Genomic DNA, 14,224 nt, shown 5'->3' with positions numbered 1-14,224 from the left:
TTTGTCCTGCTTTTTGTGGACAAAACATACCTGGGAAATTCTCCACATTTCTGGGTAGATGCCAGTGTGGTATTGGCTATTACTAACTTCCAAAAAACTGCAACAAAATTTAAGCACCATGCCTGAAATGTTTAGTTTACCCTTCATGGTGATCAGAAGAAAGATCTTGCATTTCTATAGCACTCTTCGCATCATTGGGATGTCCCAAAGCACTTCACAGCCAATAAAATGTACTCACTTTCAATGTAGGAAATGTGGCAGCCAAATGTATGCAGCAACATCTCACTAACAGCAACAGAAATAAATAACCAATAAATCTGCTTGTCTTCAAGTCTTTGGATGATGTTGTTTGAGCCATAAATGTTCCAGATCACTGGGAGAATTTCCCTTCTCTGTCAGCTACAGTACAACTGGTAGCGCTTTTACCTCTGATTCAGGAAGTTGCAGGTTAAGGTCCCACTCCAGAACTTGAACGAAAAAAAGCTGACACTAGTGCAGTACTGAGGGACTGCTGCACTGCCCCCCCCAGGTGGATGTAAAAGCTCCTGTGGCATTACTTCAAAGAAGAGCAGGGAGTTATCCTTATTGGCCTGATCAATATTTATCCCTCAATCGGCATCACAAAAATGATCTGGTATTTATCAAATTGCTCTATGTGGGAGTTTGCTGAATGCAAATTCAATGCCACACTACTGCACTTCAAAAATGTACTTCTTTGGCTGTAAAGCACTGAAAGGTTATATATAAATGCAAGTATTTATTTGATTTCATATAATTTTAACCTCCACCTGAAAGGGTTGAAAAAACAACACCCTTAGAGAGCACGGCATTCCTTCAGTACAGTACTGGACTATCAGTCTAGATTACGCATTCAAGTCCCTGATGTGGAACCTGGAGCCACAACTTTTTGATTCAGGTACCACTAGTATTAATCAACATAGACTCCAGTCTCCACAGCTTTGCTTTTGTGAATGAGCTGTGTTTTTTAGTCTTTCTGCTACTTTTTTTTGGTGGGGCTGTTGCCCAAGGACATACCCAACAATGCTGTCCTAAGCTGTACTATGGGGAAGTGCAGTAACCTTACACAAAAGCACAAATAATATTTCACTTAGGTACCGAAAACACTAGCTGCTGTAAAACAGTAAGTTTATGGGGCCACGAACATTCACAGGCCAGGGGAAGGTAAGTGTCTAGGATTTGGGGGTCGGGAGTGCCCGGGGGAAGTCCAAGGGGGTCAGTCAGAGACTGGTTGGGAGGGGGTGCAAGGTCAGGAGGGGGGTGGGGTTGGGGGCTCTAAAGTTGGGTCCATGGAGGGGGGTCCTGAGGTCATGGGGGTGTCCAATGTTGGGGTGGAGGTTGGTCAGAGGTCCGAGGGGGTTGGGGGTTTCTGAAGTCTGGGGAGGTGGTGGGTGGGAGTCGGGATGTGTCTGAGTTTGGGTGGGTGTGTGGGGTGGGAGGAAAGTCCCATGGAGTTGATTTGGGTCATTACAAGAAGAGGTTTTAATTCTTCTAACTTTTACTGATTAACTATTGTAGTGTCAGGGTAGTGTCGCATGATCCCCAAACAAAAAGGAAAATCATTAATAGAAAACATTTTGACTGCATGGTTTATTAAAATTTTAAGAAATCAGAAGTATTTCAATCACAATTGCACAAAATGGTTTCTCCCTTCTCAGCCACACTCACTATCCAGCTATCCCTTCTCACTCCGTACATGCAGTCCCTCCCCAGCCCACTCTGTATCCCTCTTTTTGTTCTCACTCCAAACTCTCTCACTATCCATTCTCACCCATTCCCTTTTTCACCAAACTTTCTATCCATCCTCACCTCGATCTCTCACTCCCTCTCTATCCATCCTCACCTCGATCTCTCGCTCCCTCTCTATCCATGCTTGCCTCGCCTCGTGCTCACTCTCTATCCACTCACTCCTCTCTCCATTCCCACTCCGTTCTCTCTCTACCCATCCCCACTCCGTTCTCTCTCTCTCTCTACCCATCCCCACTCCGTTCTCTCTCTCTACCCATCCCCACTCCGTTCTCTCTCTACCCATCCCCACTCCGTTCTCTCTCTCTCTACCCATCCCCACTCCGTTCTCTCTCTCTCTCTCTACCCATCCCCACTCCGTTCTCTCTCTCTCTCTCTACCCATCCCCACTCCGTTCTCTCTCTCTCTCTCTACCCATCCCCACTCTGTTCTCTCTCTCTCTCTACCCATCCCCACTCTGTTCTCTCTCTCTCTCTACCCATCCCCACTCTGTTCTCTCTCTCTCTCTACCCATCCCCACTCCGTTCTCTCTCTCTCTCTCTACCCATTCTCATTCCACTCTCTCTTTGAATCTTTTGGGACTTCTGCTCCTTTTTTCCTCTGCCCTTTCTCGATGTCTGGATTTCTTCTTACTCCGGCTTCGCTTGTGGTGATCTTTCTCTTGGGATTCACTCCTGCTTCGGCTCTGATATCGGTCCCGCTTTTTCTGACCCCTGTCTTTTTCCCTGCAGTATTCATCAATGGGACCTGTGTTTCTGTGCTGCTGAATCTCTCTGTCAGCTGTTCCCTGTCAATTTAAACAAACATTTTTTCAGAAGATCATGAAGTAACCTGACGCATTGATATCACCAGTTCATTGGATGTTTTTCGTAATTTTAAATCTGGACACAGAAAAAGTAAATCGATTATCAGAAAACTGACCCTCTTCAGAAAAAACAAACACTTACCAGACAGAATGAACCCCCAAAGTTAAAGCTCCCAGTTATTACAACTCTCTCCCACTGCTGCCAACCTCTCCAAATTGTCTACAAATCACATCCTCAATGTCTTTTCCATCATACCTGAATAGATTGTTTATTTTAACTCAGCCCAGACAGAGCGCTACCATTGATTTAAAAGATCCCTTTTCTATAGCTAAAACCCTGTCCTTAACTAACCCTCCCTTTATTTCCATTCTGTTTATCTCAAAAATATTATAGCCAGAGGTATTTTGTTCCTAGCCTCACCATAGCTGAAGCCAATTTCCCATCAAGGCTACACCATCAAGCTCTTCCAATGCTCTAATTCATGTTGAACATTCTCCAACTTTATTTCTAATTCTGTGCACAGTTGCATCTATACACTGCAACCCTGACACATTCAAACTGCTCACTATCCTCTTCCTATCTACTTTTACTTGTTTTCTTTCACCATGCCTCCTTTATCTTTTTCCTATCTGCCCTAATGTATGTTTCAACATAATCCCCATCCCATGCTTTAGTCCCTCCCTCCTGCCTTGCTATAAATCTCCCTTCCCATTGCTCTACTTACCTCCATTAATTCACTTCATCTTCCCCATGGGAGATCAAGTAAATCTAATTAATGTTATTTTGTCCCTGTTATTTCAGTTGCTAAGCTGAATCTATATCAGCAGCAGCTGGTAATAATGGAAGAAAAGGATGGGGTTCTGAGAGCATCACTTACACACAGCAAGCCAAAAGAACCATCTGCCTGAGAGGGGTTACTGATACAAGGTCTTTAATTAATAAGCCAATTGTTCAGAGTTTCTCCTATTAGTGGTGGAATAAATCACAAAATATAACATTAGCAAGTGATATTATAAAAAAATAGTTGATGTGATTATTTTGGTTCATTTATGTGGTCAGTTGAAGCTATGTGCCAGGGAAGGTATTCAACTCAAGGAAAGAGGAATGTAAAAGGGGCTGATCTGAGCATATGCACCTGGCATGAAGGCTTGTAAATCAGGAGTTGAGTACCAGAAAGTTATGCACATACATAGAAAATCACAAACAGATCTCTGGAATTTTCCATTATGCGCTTACAGTACTGTGCACAATTCTGGTCTTCATAATAAAAAATATTGAAGCTCATGGGAAGGTGCAAAGAAAATTTACGAGTATGATACCAGAACAGAGAGGTTATGACAATTCGGAAAGATTGAACAGACTGGGTTTCTTTCCTCGAGAAAAGAGAAAGCTAAGGACTGACTGATAGAGGTCTTTAAGTTTGATTGGGTAGATGTAGAGATGTTTCCACTTGTGAGGGAGACTAAAGCTCGGGGCCCATAAATATAATGTAGTCACTAACTTAATAGAGAATTCACAAGAAACTTCTTTAACCAGGATGCAGTCAGGATGTGCAATTTGTGACCACAGGAACAGCTGAGGCAAATTACACAGATGCATTTATGGGGAAGTTAGTTAAGTACATGACAATGAAAGAAATAGCAGGATATGATGATATGGTTAGATGAAGTAAGGTTGGAGGAGGCTCAACTGGAGCATAAACACTGGCATAGATGCATTAGGCCAAATGGCTTGTTTCTATGCTGTACATTTTATTTTACATCATAAATGTTCTCAGCACACAAAACTCAGCATCGGGGGACACGTCCTGAAACTGTCCCACTACCAGTTCTGCCAGATGCTGCCAGCTAAATACAGAGACTCTCAAAGTAATAAACAGATCAACAATAATGCCATGACTGTACGCTTAAATATTTATCCTGATTAATAATCAGTATTTGCTACCTTGCATTTTGCTGCCTTCAACTTATCACCTTCTTCCTCTTCTGAATGCCGACGATGCCGTTTCTCCTTGTGGTGTTTCTTCGAATGTCGATGGCTTCCACTTGCCTCAGCCTCATCCAGTAACAGTTCATATTTAGAGCTATTTCATTTTATTAAGGGACAATAGTTATAAGGAGTGCGAGCTAATGCTTCTAGGGAGGAATTTACAGATTTTAGGTGAAGCTGATGCATTAGATTCTGATGGTTGGGGAAAACGATCTCAAAGCCTTCTGATTTTCTCTTCATGCATCTTCCTTGTTTTCAAGTATAGGCTTCCCTCCAAAGTGGCAGGCAAGGTGTCCTGTAGACACAGGGTCCAGTTTTATCTGGTGGTTGATTGTGATAATGGATCTTATAATTTTGCTGGGGAAGGGAGTGCTGAATTAAACAAATTTTAAAGCTGTTTCCAGATGAATTTTGCAATACGAAGGATCTTTAATAAAGCCCAGTTTCTGATTTTCCAAGAAATATTTGATCATATGATATGACTCAAGCTATCATAGAACTGGTTTTCTGTTGCTTTCAACTAATACTACCAACAAGAACATTACAAAGAGATTTGAAGCCAGATGAGGAGAACCATGGGCTATTTCTCACCCCTTTCTTGCCATCTGTAACTTCCCAGCTCAAGAAGTTGGTTGGCAGGCCTCTTTAAAGGCTGAGGATTTACTAAAAATATATATTTCCGGACACAATTTCCTCTCCTTTTTACCAGGAGTGAATGTGTTTTATTAACTTTTTAGCGTGAAATTAAGAGAAGACCCAAGTATGATGGGCTTTAAATGGAGATATTTAAATGGATAAATTAGAATCTTATTTTTCTTACATTTTTGACTTTTGTACTTTTTTAAAAATCTATGTCTTGGACAAATGTTATCAACCTATAACAGAAGGGTTTTTTTAATGTTAAAAGATCCATTCTGAGGTTCAGGGATGCACTCAGGACAGTTGCGCGAGGACTGCTTGGGCTAGTCGGTTAAGCAGGTGGACTGAGTAAGTACTTGGTAAAGTACGGGAATCCACAGGCCAGATGAACAAACATACGGACCCCTGGGGTAGATAGACTGCAGAAACACTTAGGCTGAACTTGGTGGGCAGCATTCAGTTTAAGCTTCTGGGTGAGCAGGTAGACTAGGAACCACTGAGGGTGTTAGTGCAACTGAACATGCTAGCCAGGAATCATGAAATCGGAGTCACTCCTGATTTGCCCTGCTTGAGAAGGTGAGATTGAACAAAGCTACACTAAAAACAAGAATTTTAATTAAATGGTATTATTTAAAAATGTTAAATTAAGTAACCAGTAAACAAAAAGTACAATTGGTGAATGTCAGGGCTCCAATATATGCAGTAACTGAAGAGACATCAAATTATTTTAATAATATGAAAATTGCCTCTCCATTTTCACCTGGTTATTAATTTCTCACCTGATTTTCAACTGCATTAATAGTTTAAGATCAAAGGGGAAAAAATCCCATGTGTGTTTAGATAACAAACCCTGTTATTCACCAATGCCAGTTTAGTTATTACATCTAATGGCTCATTACAGTTAGTGAGCCCTATTTCATAAAATCACAAACTGATAGCACAGGAGGCCATTTGACCCATCATGTCTATACTGGCTCTTTGAAAGAACACTAATGCTTGGTCCCACACCCCACTTTTTGTCTGTAAGTTTCTCATCCTGTCCAATAAGCTTTAAAAATTATTTATGGAATCAGCTTCCATCACTTTTTCAGGCAGAGAGTTCCAGATCCCTGCAATTCTAAGTGAAAACCCTTCAGTTCCCCTCCAGATCTTTTGCCATTGATTTTATAATCTGTGATCCACTCCTCAGAGGGAATAGGTTTTCCTCTATCAAAACCTCTCATCATCTTGAAAACCTCCATTAGGTCATCTCTTAACCTTGAGATAAAAACAAAAAAACTGCGGATGCTGGAAATCCAAAACAAAAACAGAATTACCTGGAAAAACTCAGCAGGTCTGGCAGCATCGGCGGAGAAGAAAAGAGTTGACGTTTCGAGTCCTCATGACCCTTTGACAGAACTTGAGTCAAGTTCTGTCGAAGGGTCATGAGGACTCGAAACATCAACTCTTTTCTTCTCCGCCGATGCTGCCAGACCTGCTGAGTTTTTCCAGGTAATTCTGTTTTCATCTCTTAACCTTCTCTGTTCCAAGAAGAACAGTCTCAACTTTTCCAACCTCTCTTCATAACTGAAGTTTCTCATCCTGATAAACCTCTGTACCCTTTCTAAGGCTTTCCTGAAAGGTGCTGCAAATACTCCAGATGAGGTCCAACTATAACATATTGTTTATGGCAGCTGAACAAGTTCAAGGATACTCCCGTTTGGGTTGTATTTTATCTTTCAGGGTAATGTTGGAATGTTTGCTTTGGTCCTTCTCATACTCCTTAAAATCTTCTTTGGTGTATTTTGCACCTGTGAGGATAAGGTTTAAAAAAAACTTGAAAAAGTAGGTTAACAAGAATGTCTCTATAACATATAGAATCATACATAGGTTACAGCAGAGGAGGTAGTCATTTGGTCCATTGTGTCAATGCCCACTCACCGCAAGAACAATTTAGCTAATCCCAATCCCCTGCCCTTTCCCCCAGCCTGGCAATTTTTTTCTCTTTAAATGCTTATCCAATTTCCTTTTGAAAGCCATTACTGAATCTGCCTTCATTATTCTTCCAGACAGTGCAATACAGATCTAAACCACTCTTTGCATAAAAAAGCTATTCTCCATTTCATCTTTGGTTCTTTTGATAGTCACCTTATATCAGTGTCCTCTGGTTCTCAACTCTTCCATCAATGGGAACAGTTTCTCCCAGTCTACCCTGTCCTAGCCCCTCATAATTTTGAACACCTCTATCAACTCTCCTCTTAGCCTTCTCTAAAGAAAACAGTCCCAACTTCTCCATACTTTCATACCCCATCCCTGGAATCATTCTTGAAAATGTTTCTGCACCCTCCCAAATGCCTTCACATCCTGCCTAAAGACACAATACTCCAGTTGAGCCGAACCAGTATTTTATACAGGTTCATTATAACTTGCTTGCTTTTGTATTCTATGCCCCTATTTTTAAAGCCCAGGATCCCATATACATTTTTATCCACTTTCTCAACCTGTCCTGCCGCCTTCAATGATTTGTGCACACATACCCCAGGTCCCTCTGCTCCTGCACACACTTCAGGATTGTGCCCTTTATTTTACATTGCCTATCCTTGATCTTCATATCAACATGTGTCTCTTCACACTTTTCATCAGCCAGATGTCCACCCAATCCTCCAGCCCACCCATGTCCTCTTGAAATTTCACTGTCCTCCTTACAGTTCACAGTACTTCCAAGTTTTGTGGCATTTGTACATTTTGAAATTGTGCCCAGTACACCCAAGTCTGGATCATTAATATATATCAAGAAATGCAATGGTCCTAGTACCAGCCCCTGGGAAACTCCACTATATACCTACCTCCAGTCTGAAAAACTGTTCAGCACTATTCTTGTTTCCTGTCACTCAGCTAATTTGCTATCCCTGCTGCCACTGTCCCTTTTATTCCATGGGCTTTAATTTTGCTGGCATTTACAAATACAGGACATTTTTATCAAATGCCTTTTGGAAGTTCACGAATGCCACATCAGCCACACGGCAGGCACAGTGCCTCAAAACCGGCAACTTCAGGATATTGGATCGTGCTGGTTTTCAGTTTGGGCCCAGTTGTGTCAGGCACGTAGTGTTGAGGGTAGGCTTTTCAAGTAATGATTGCAATGGGAAGTTGTGAAAAAAAGAGAAACACTGCTACAAGTTAAGCCAAGGAAATTCTTTGGAGCTGCTTCAGATCTGCCAGTATTACCTTGCCAGAAGCATGGAATAAGCTCTATTGATGCATGTAAATAGACTTCAATGTTGGTGGTGGAGTGGGAGAGCTCCCAGTCATCTAGTTAGACCAAAGATGTCAGTGAGGAGGGAAAGTCAGGTGATGGCAGCTTAAAGAACGTCTAGTTTTCAGATATTGCCAGTTTTCGGATAGTCAGATTTGAGACACTGTACCTATACCTTCATCAAAAATGCAATCAAGTAGATTAAACACAATTTGCCTTTAACAAATCTGTGCTAGCTTTCCAAAAAATTGTACATAAAAATGAATAAGGGGTCCAATTTGGTCTTTCGTATTTTGCTTACTTCGAACATACAGTAGAAATTTCAGTTCATAATTCTCATTGCAATTTGAATGCCCTAATGTCTTCTAATGTGTGAAATATATTGCCTAGGAGCCAACTGAAGCACATAGTGTAAACTGTTTAATGGGAGAATTGGATAGATATTTGAACAAGTGGACGAAAAAGGAATATTAGCTTTTGGGACCAATCAAATCCTGCATGCTTTTTAACAGCCTTATCAAACTGTCCATCCATGAGGTTAATTTTTACCATTCATGGCCTACAGTTTCCAATTTATGTCAACCACTTGAATTCTGAAACTCAATATAAAGTACAGAAGTTTGCAGGCTATTTTCCCATCCTGTTCCTTCCTATTTTGTTTTGTTCTCCAAAACTGTTTCAAGTTCTCTTACTTTGGTTATCTGATCTAAATCTAGTCTCTTCAATCAACAGAATTGAATTGATGCTTTTGACCAATGGAAAAGCACAACAGGGATATCACCCTTCAAAACATTATCTCACACCAATAAGATGGATGTTTGTGCCTCCCCAAGCTATAAATGGAGAACAAGCTTCAATCAAAGAATAAAAGACTGTATTGCCATTTCCGCTCCTTCACTCACCACTGGATAATTCATACTGATTAGATGATCTCCCATGGCATTGCTCAGTCGGTCAGGTGTTTTATAAGAACACCAGTGAGGGAAACCCTCCAGCACAAAGAGGAGGATCTCTATTCTAACTGGACTGCAATAGGACGTCAGGGTCCTGGAAAATTTTGAGGGGATTCTAAGCGTTGGGATAGATTTCTGGAAACACCAGAGGACAGTTCTGCAAACACTGATACAGATTCTGGATCTGTGGATCACTGGGATCAGGAAATGACAAGAATGCAGTCCAGAGGTCTGGAAGCACTGACATGGGCTCCAGTATCCGGAAGTGATCTTGGGATAGGGGTGTGAAGAGGGTCTGAGTGTAGCATGTCCCCATATTGCAACTAACTGCAAAAGTCAGGTATCAGACCATTGGGAGCGGAGTAAATAGATCCTGACACTACTGATGAGGTTACCAGGTACTGAGCGATGACTCAGATCTGAAGCAGTCCATGTCCAAATGCAGCAAGACCTGGACAATATCCAGGCTTGGACTGACAAGTGACAGGCAATGACCGTCTCCAACAAGAGAGAATCTAACCATTGCCCCATGACGTTCAATGGCATTACCATCACTGAGTTCCCCCACTATCAACTTCCTGGGAGTTATGATTAACCAAAAAATAAACTGGATTAGCTATATAAATACTGTGGTTACAAGAGCAGGTCAAAGGCTAGGAATCCTGCGATGAGTAACTCACCTCCTGACTCCCCAAACCCTATCCACCATCTACAAGTCAGGAATGTGATGGAATATTCCCCACTTGCCTGGATGAGGGCAGCTCCCACAAAACTCAAGAAGCTTGACACCATCGAGGACAAAGCAGCCTGCTTGATTGGCACCACATCCACAAACATTCACTCCCTCCACCACTAACGTACAGTGGCAGCAGTGTGTACTATCCACAAGATGCACTGCAGGAATTCACCAAAGTTCCTTAGACAGCGCCCTCCAAACCCGCAACCACTACCACCTAGAAGAACAAGGGCAGCAGATAGATGGAAACACCACCACCTGGAAGTTCCCCTCCAAGCCACACACCATCCTGACTTGGAAATATATCTCCTTTCCTTCACTGTCACTGTCCTGGAACTCCCTTCCTAACAGCATTGTGGGTATAACTACACCACATGGACTGCAGAGGTTCAAGAAGGCAGCTCACCACCACCTTCTCAAGGGCAACTAGGGATGGGCAATAAATACTGGCCCAGCCAGTGAAGCTGACCCATGAATGAATAAAAAAAAGTTGGAATTTGGCAGTATTGGAATGAAGATGTGGGAATAGATTAGGATAGGCTACAGAAAATTACAAAGCAGACTCCTTCCTGGACAATCCCATAACCAATTAGCAGGCTTATGGGAAAAAGTAACCCCATACCATTTGATCAAAGCTTTAACATTGAGAGACAGCAAAATCAAATCCACTGTTTATTTTCAGTGGCAACATGAATATGTCATTGAAAGCTTGTCTTTGCCTTCTTCATATGACTCTTCTATCCCAAATGTTCCTGCACTGAAACAGCTCATTCAGCTCATTAAGTCTGCACTGGATTTTTTTGCAACTCTGGTCTTATCCCACCCTTTACTACTCTTTCCTCGGATATTTTAATTTTCTTATTTTTCAAGTTACTATCTAATTTATGTTTAAAATAATGTATAAGCTCTGTTTCAACAGAGAAAGAGAGTAAAGAACTTTTTCCAATGATTACTTGTATTGTTACTGAATTTGACCAGAAGAAACAACATGTTGATACTTACCCATCATATCTCTAAATAAACCTAAAGATTTCCATTTGGTCAACTCTTAACCTGCTCAGCTTTTGCAAAAAATGCCCCAATTCCACGAGTCTCTTTTCGTAACCATAACCTCTCAACTCTGGTAACATCCAGTGAATCTAAGCTGCATTTTTCCCAGGTATTTTCAGTCTTCCAATAATTGGGTGTCCAAAACTGTATACAGCACTGCAACTGTGCCCAACTAATATCTTGTATGTGATCCAACGCTTAGACCTCAAGGTACAGAACTTCTTTGCCTTTTTTATGACCTGATCTTGCAGCGCTAATTCTAATGAACGATGAATGTGCAAAGCAAGGTCTCTCTGATCTTTAATTTTCTACCTTGCTTTCATGCTGACCTTTCTGTTCTCTGCCTCCTGCAGCGTTCCAGTGAAAGCTCAAGGTAAGGCACAGCATCTCATCTCTGGATTAGGCATTTCACTACCTTCTGGACTCAACACTGAGTTCAACAATTTCAGATCCTAACCTCTGTCCCCACTTGTTTCCTTTTTCTTTGCAGGTTTTGGATTTACTCATTTTCAATTTTGGACAGTAGCCATCCATCATTCTGCCTTTCATATCTCCTCTAAACACACCTTTTTAGTTTTTTTACTTGTCCCATGACCACTCCCCTTAGGCTTTGCACCACCAACTCTTTCGACATTTAATCTCTCCTGTCGTCTAGTCTATCACAGACCTTCCCTTATATTCTTTTTTCCATCCTTTCAGTTGCTTAAAACCTATTGCATTTCTAACTTTTGCCAGCTCTGATAAAAAGCCATTGACCCTAAACATTAATTCTGTTTCTCTCTCCACAGATGCTGCCTGACCTGATGAATATTTTCCAACAATTTCAATTTTTAATTGCTCTGCTAATCTCTCTGCTTCTGTAAGCCACCTACAATCTTATTTTTTAAGGCTGATTATCAACAACTCGGATTCAGGAAGATCAACTCTGCAGTTAATACTAAACTGTCATGATAGAATTTGAAGGATTCAGCCAGGGTCCCATGCAGGGAAATAAATAAAATCAGTACATGGAGAGAATAGAGCCAGATAGAATTGAATATACAGTGCAAGAATAAATGGGTAGCATGCACATGTGGAAACAGTGTAATAATAGCTAGAAGTGAAATTGAGAGAGATCTAGGTGTATAGGCTTGGTATTATGGATGTTAAGGTACTGTGCAGCAGCAATCAGCAAACAGAATGCTGAAACTTTCTAGCCAAGTTAGTCGGGTACAAGTCAGAGCAGGTTACACTGATGATACGGACAGCCCTGGTTGAACTATATCCAGGATTAGTCACCAAGGCATATCATAACCCTAAAGGTGTTGCAGAGAGGAAGCACATGGCTTATACCCAGTGTCAGAGTTGAAATAAAAGGTTAGATTGGAGAAAGTGGAGCTCTTTCACTGTTAGAGAAGGGGATTATGCAGGGCCTGATAGAAATACTGGGGCTATTAAATGGTATTGTAAAAGTCTATTTGTAGAAATACGTCAAAGGAAGCTATAACATTAGAAGAAAGAGGCAGATTCAAATAGGGGAAAGACAAATTTAAGTCAGATATCAGGAAGAACTTCTTTGCAAAAAAAAAAGGAGCAACACTTGAAATAGAGTCTGAGCAGGGTATTGCAGATGAAAATGTTAATTTCACTTCCTAGCCAATTACATGCTGTTATACTGGGAGAAAGTTATCATCTTTCTAGATGAATGACCTTTTAAGTTTGCACCTGTGAAACAGATGAATGCCAAGATTATAACCGGAGAACCTACCTTTCCCCTTCCACTGAACCTTAGCTACAGATTGGCTGAAGTCCACATGTATCCTCCTGTCATCTATCAGCACATTATCCATCTTAAAATAAGCTTTTTCACAATCCTCCTGCTGTGAGAAAATACAAAGTGCATCAACTGAAGCAGAGTTAGTCAAGGATGGCAACGCCTTCCCTCACAAATCAAACTATACATAATTCAGAGTGCAAGTTAGGTTGTAGATAATAGTGAACCATTAACAATGGCTCAGGGTCCTGAAAATGATAGCTCGCTGATGCACCAGCAAATGCACAAGGCTGCTAAGAGTGATCACTCACTGATCCAATAGCATCAGCTTGCATCCCAGAAAGCTCACTACTTTAAGAGTAAATTTCCTACTGCAATAGCAAAAGCTCACAGCACCCAAAGCTCACAACCCTGACAGTGATCACTCACTGCCCCTTTGGCTTGTTACTCTAACAGCACTCACTGCCCCTATAGCTTGTTACCCTGACAGCGATCACTCACTACCCTATAGCTTGTTACCCTGACAGCAATAATTCACTGCCCCTTTGGCTTGTTACACTGACAGCAATCACTCACTGCCCCAATAGCTTGTTGCCCTGATGGTGATCGCTCCCTGCCCCTTTGGTTTGTTACTCTGACAGCAATCACTCGCTGCCCCTATAGCTTGTTGCCCTGACAGCAATCACTCACTGCCCCTATAGCTTGTTGCCCTGACAGCAATCACTCACTGCCCCTTTGGCTTGTTACTCTGACAACGATCACTCACTGCCCCTTTGGTTTGTTATTCTGACAGCGACCACTCACTGCCCTATAGCTTGTTACCCTGATAGCAATCACTCACTGCCCTATAGCTTGTTACCCTAACAGCGATAGCTCACTACTCCTTTAGTTTGTAACTCTGACAGCGATCACTCACTGCCACTATAGATTGTTATCCTGACAGTGATCACTCACTGCCCCTTTGGCTTGTTACCCTGACAGTGATAACTCACTGCTCCAAAGCTTGTTATTCTGACAGCAAAAGCTCACCTGATCATATAATAAAGCTTGTTACCCTGAAAGCAATAGCTCACTGACCCTATAGCTTGTCACTCTGACAGTGTTAGCTCATTGCCCCATACTAAAGCTTGTTAGTCTGACAGCGATAACTCACTGACCCTATAGCATGTTACTCTGACAGTGATAGCTCACTGTTCCTTTTGTTCATTACTCTGCCATCAACAGCTCTCTCCCCCATAGCTTCTTACTGGACAGCAATAACTCATTGACCCGGCAGCTTCGGCTGAAAAGAGCAAAGTT

General features: G+C 41.7%; 1 protein-coding gene across 2 annotated transcripts in view; it reads right to left on the bottom strand.

Annotated features, from left to right (window-relative positions):
• Positions 1-2,204: 2,204 nt before the first annotated feature.
• The window catches only part of ppil4 (peptidylprolyl isomerase (cyclophilin)-like 4), a 45,130-nt gene continuing 33,110 nt past the window's right edge, over positions 2,205-14,224 (bottom strand). The window contains exons 10-13 of one of the 2 annotated variants that reach the window (XM_041187761.1): positions 12,920-13,031; positions 6,892-6,988; positions 4,515-4,653; positions 2,205-2,551 (exon numbers count right to left, since the gene is read on the bottom strand). In XM_041187761.1, the coding sequence (XP_041043695.1) occupies positions 2,315-2,551; positions 4,515-4,653; positions 6,892-6,988; positions 12,920-13,031 (585 nt within the window). In that variant the 3' untranslated portion in view covers positions 2,205-2,314. The remainder of the gene's footprint in view (positions 2,552-4,514; positions 4,654-6,891; positions 6,989-12,919; positions 13,032-14,224) is intronic. The other variant, XM_041187763.1, reaches the window with a different exon arrangement.

The sequence above is a fragment of the Carcharodon carcharias genome, chromosome 5 (assembly GCF_017639515.1).
Source record: "Carcharodon carcharias isolate sCarCar2 chromosome 5, sCarCar2.pri, whole genome shotgun sequence".
In the NCBI taxonomy this organism is placed as follows: Eukaryota; Metazoa; Chordata; class Chondrichthyes; order Lamniformes; family Lamnidae; genus Carcharodon; species Carcharodon carcharias.
Note: the sequence above shows the minus strand (reverse complement) of the source record. Positions and strands in the feature narration are given on the sequence as shown.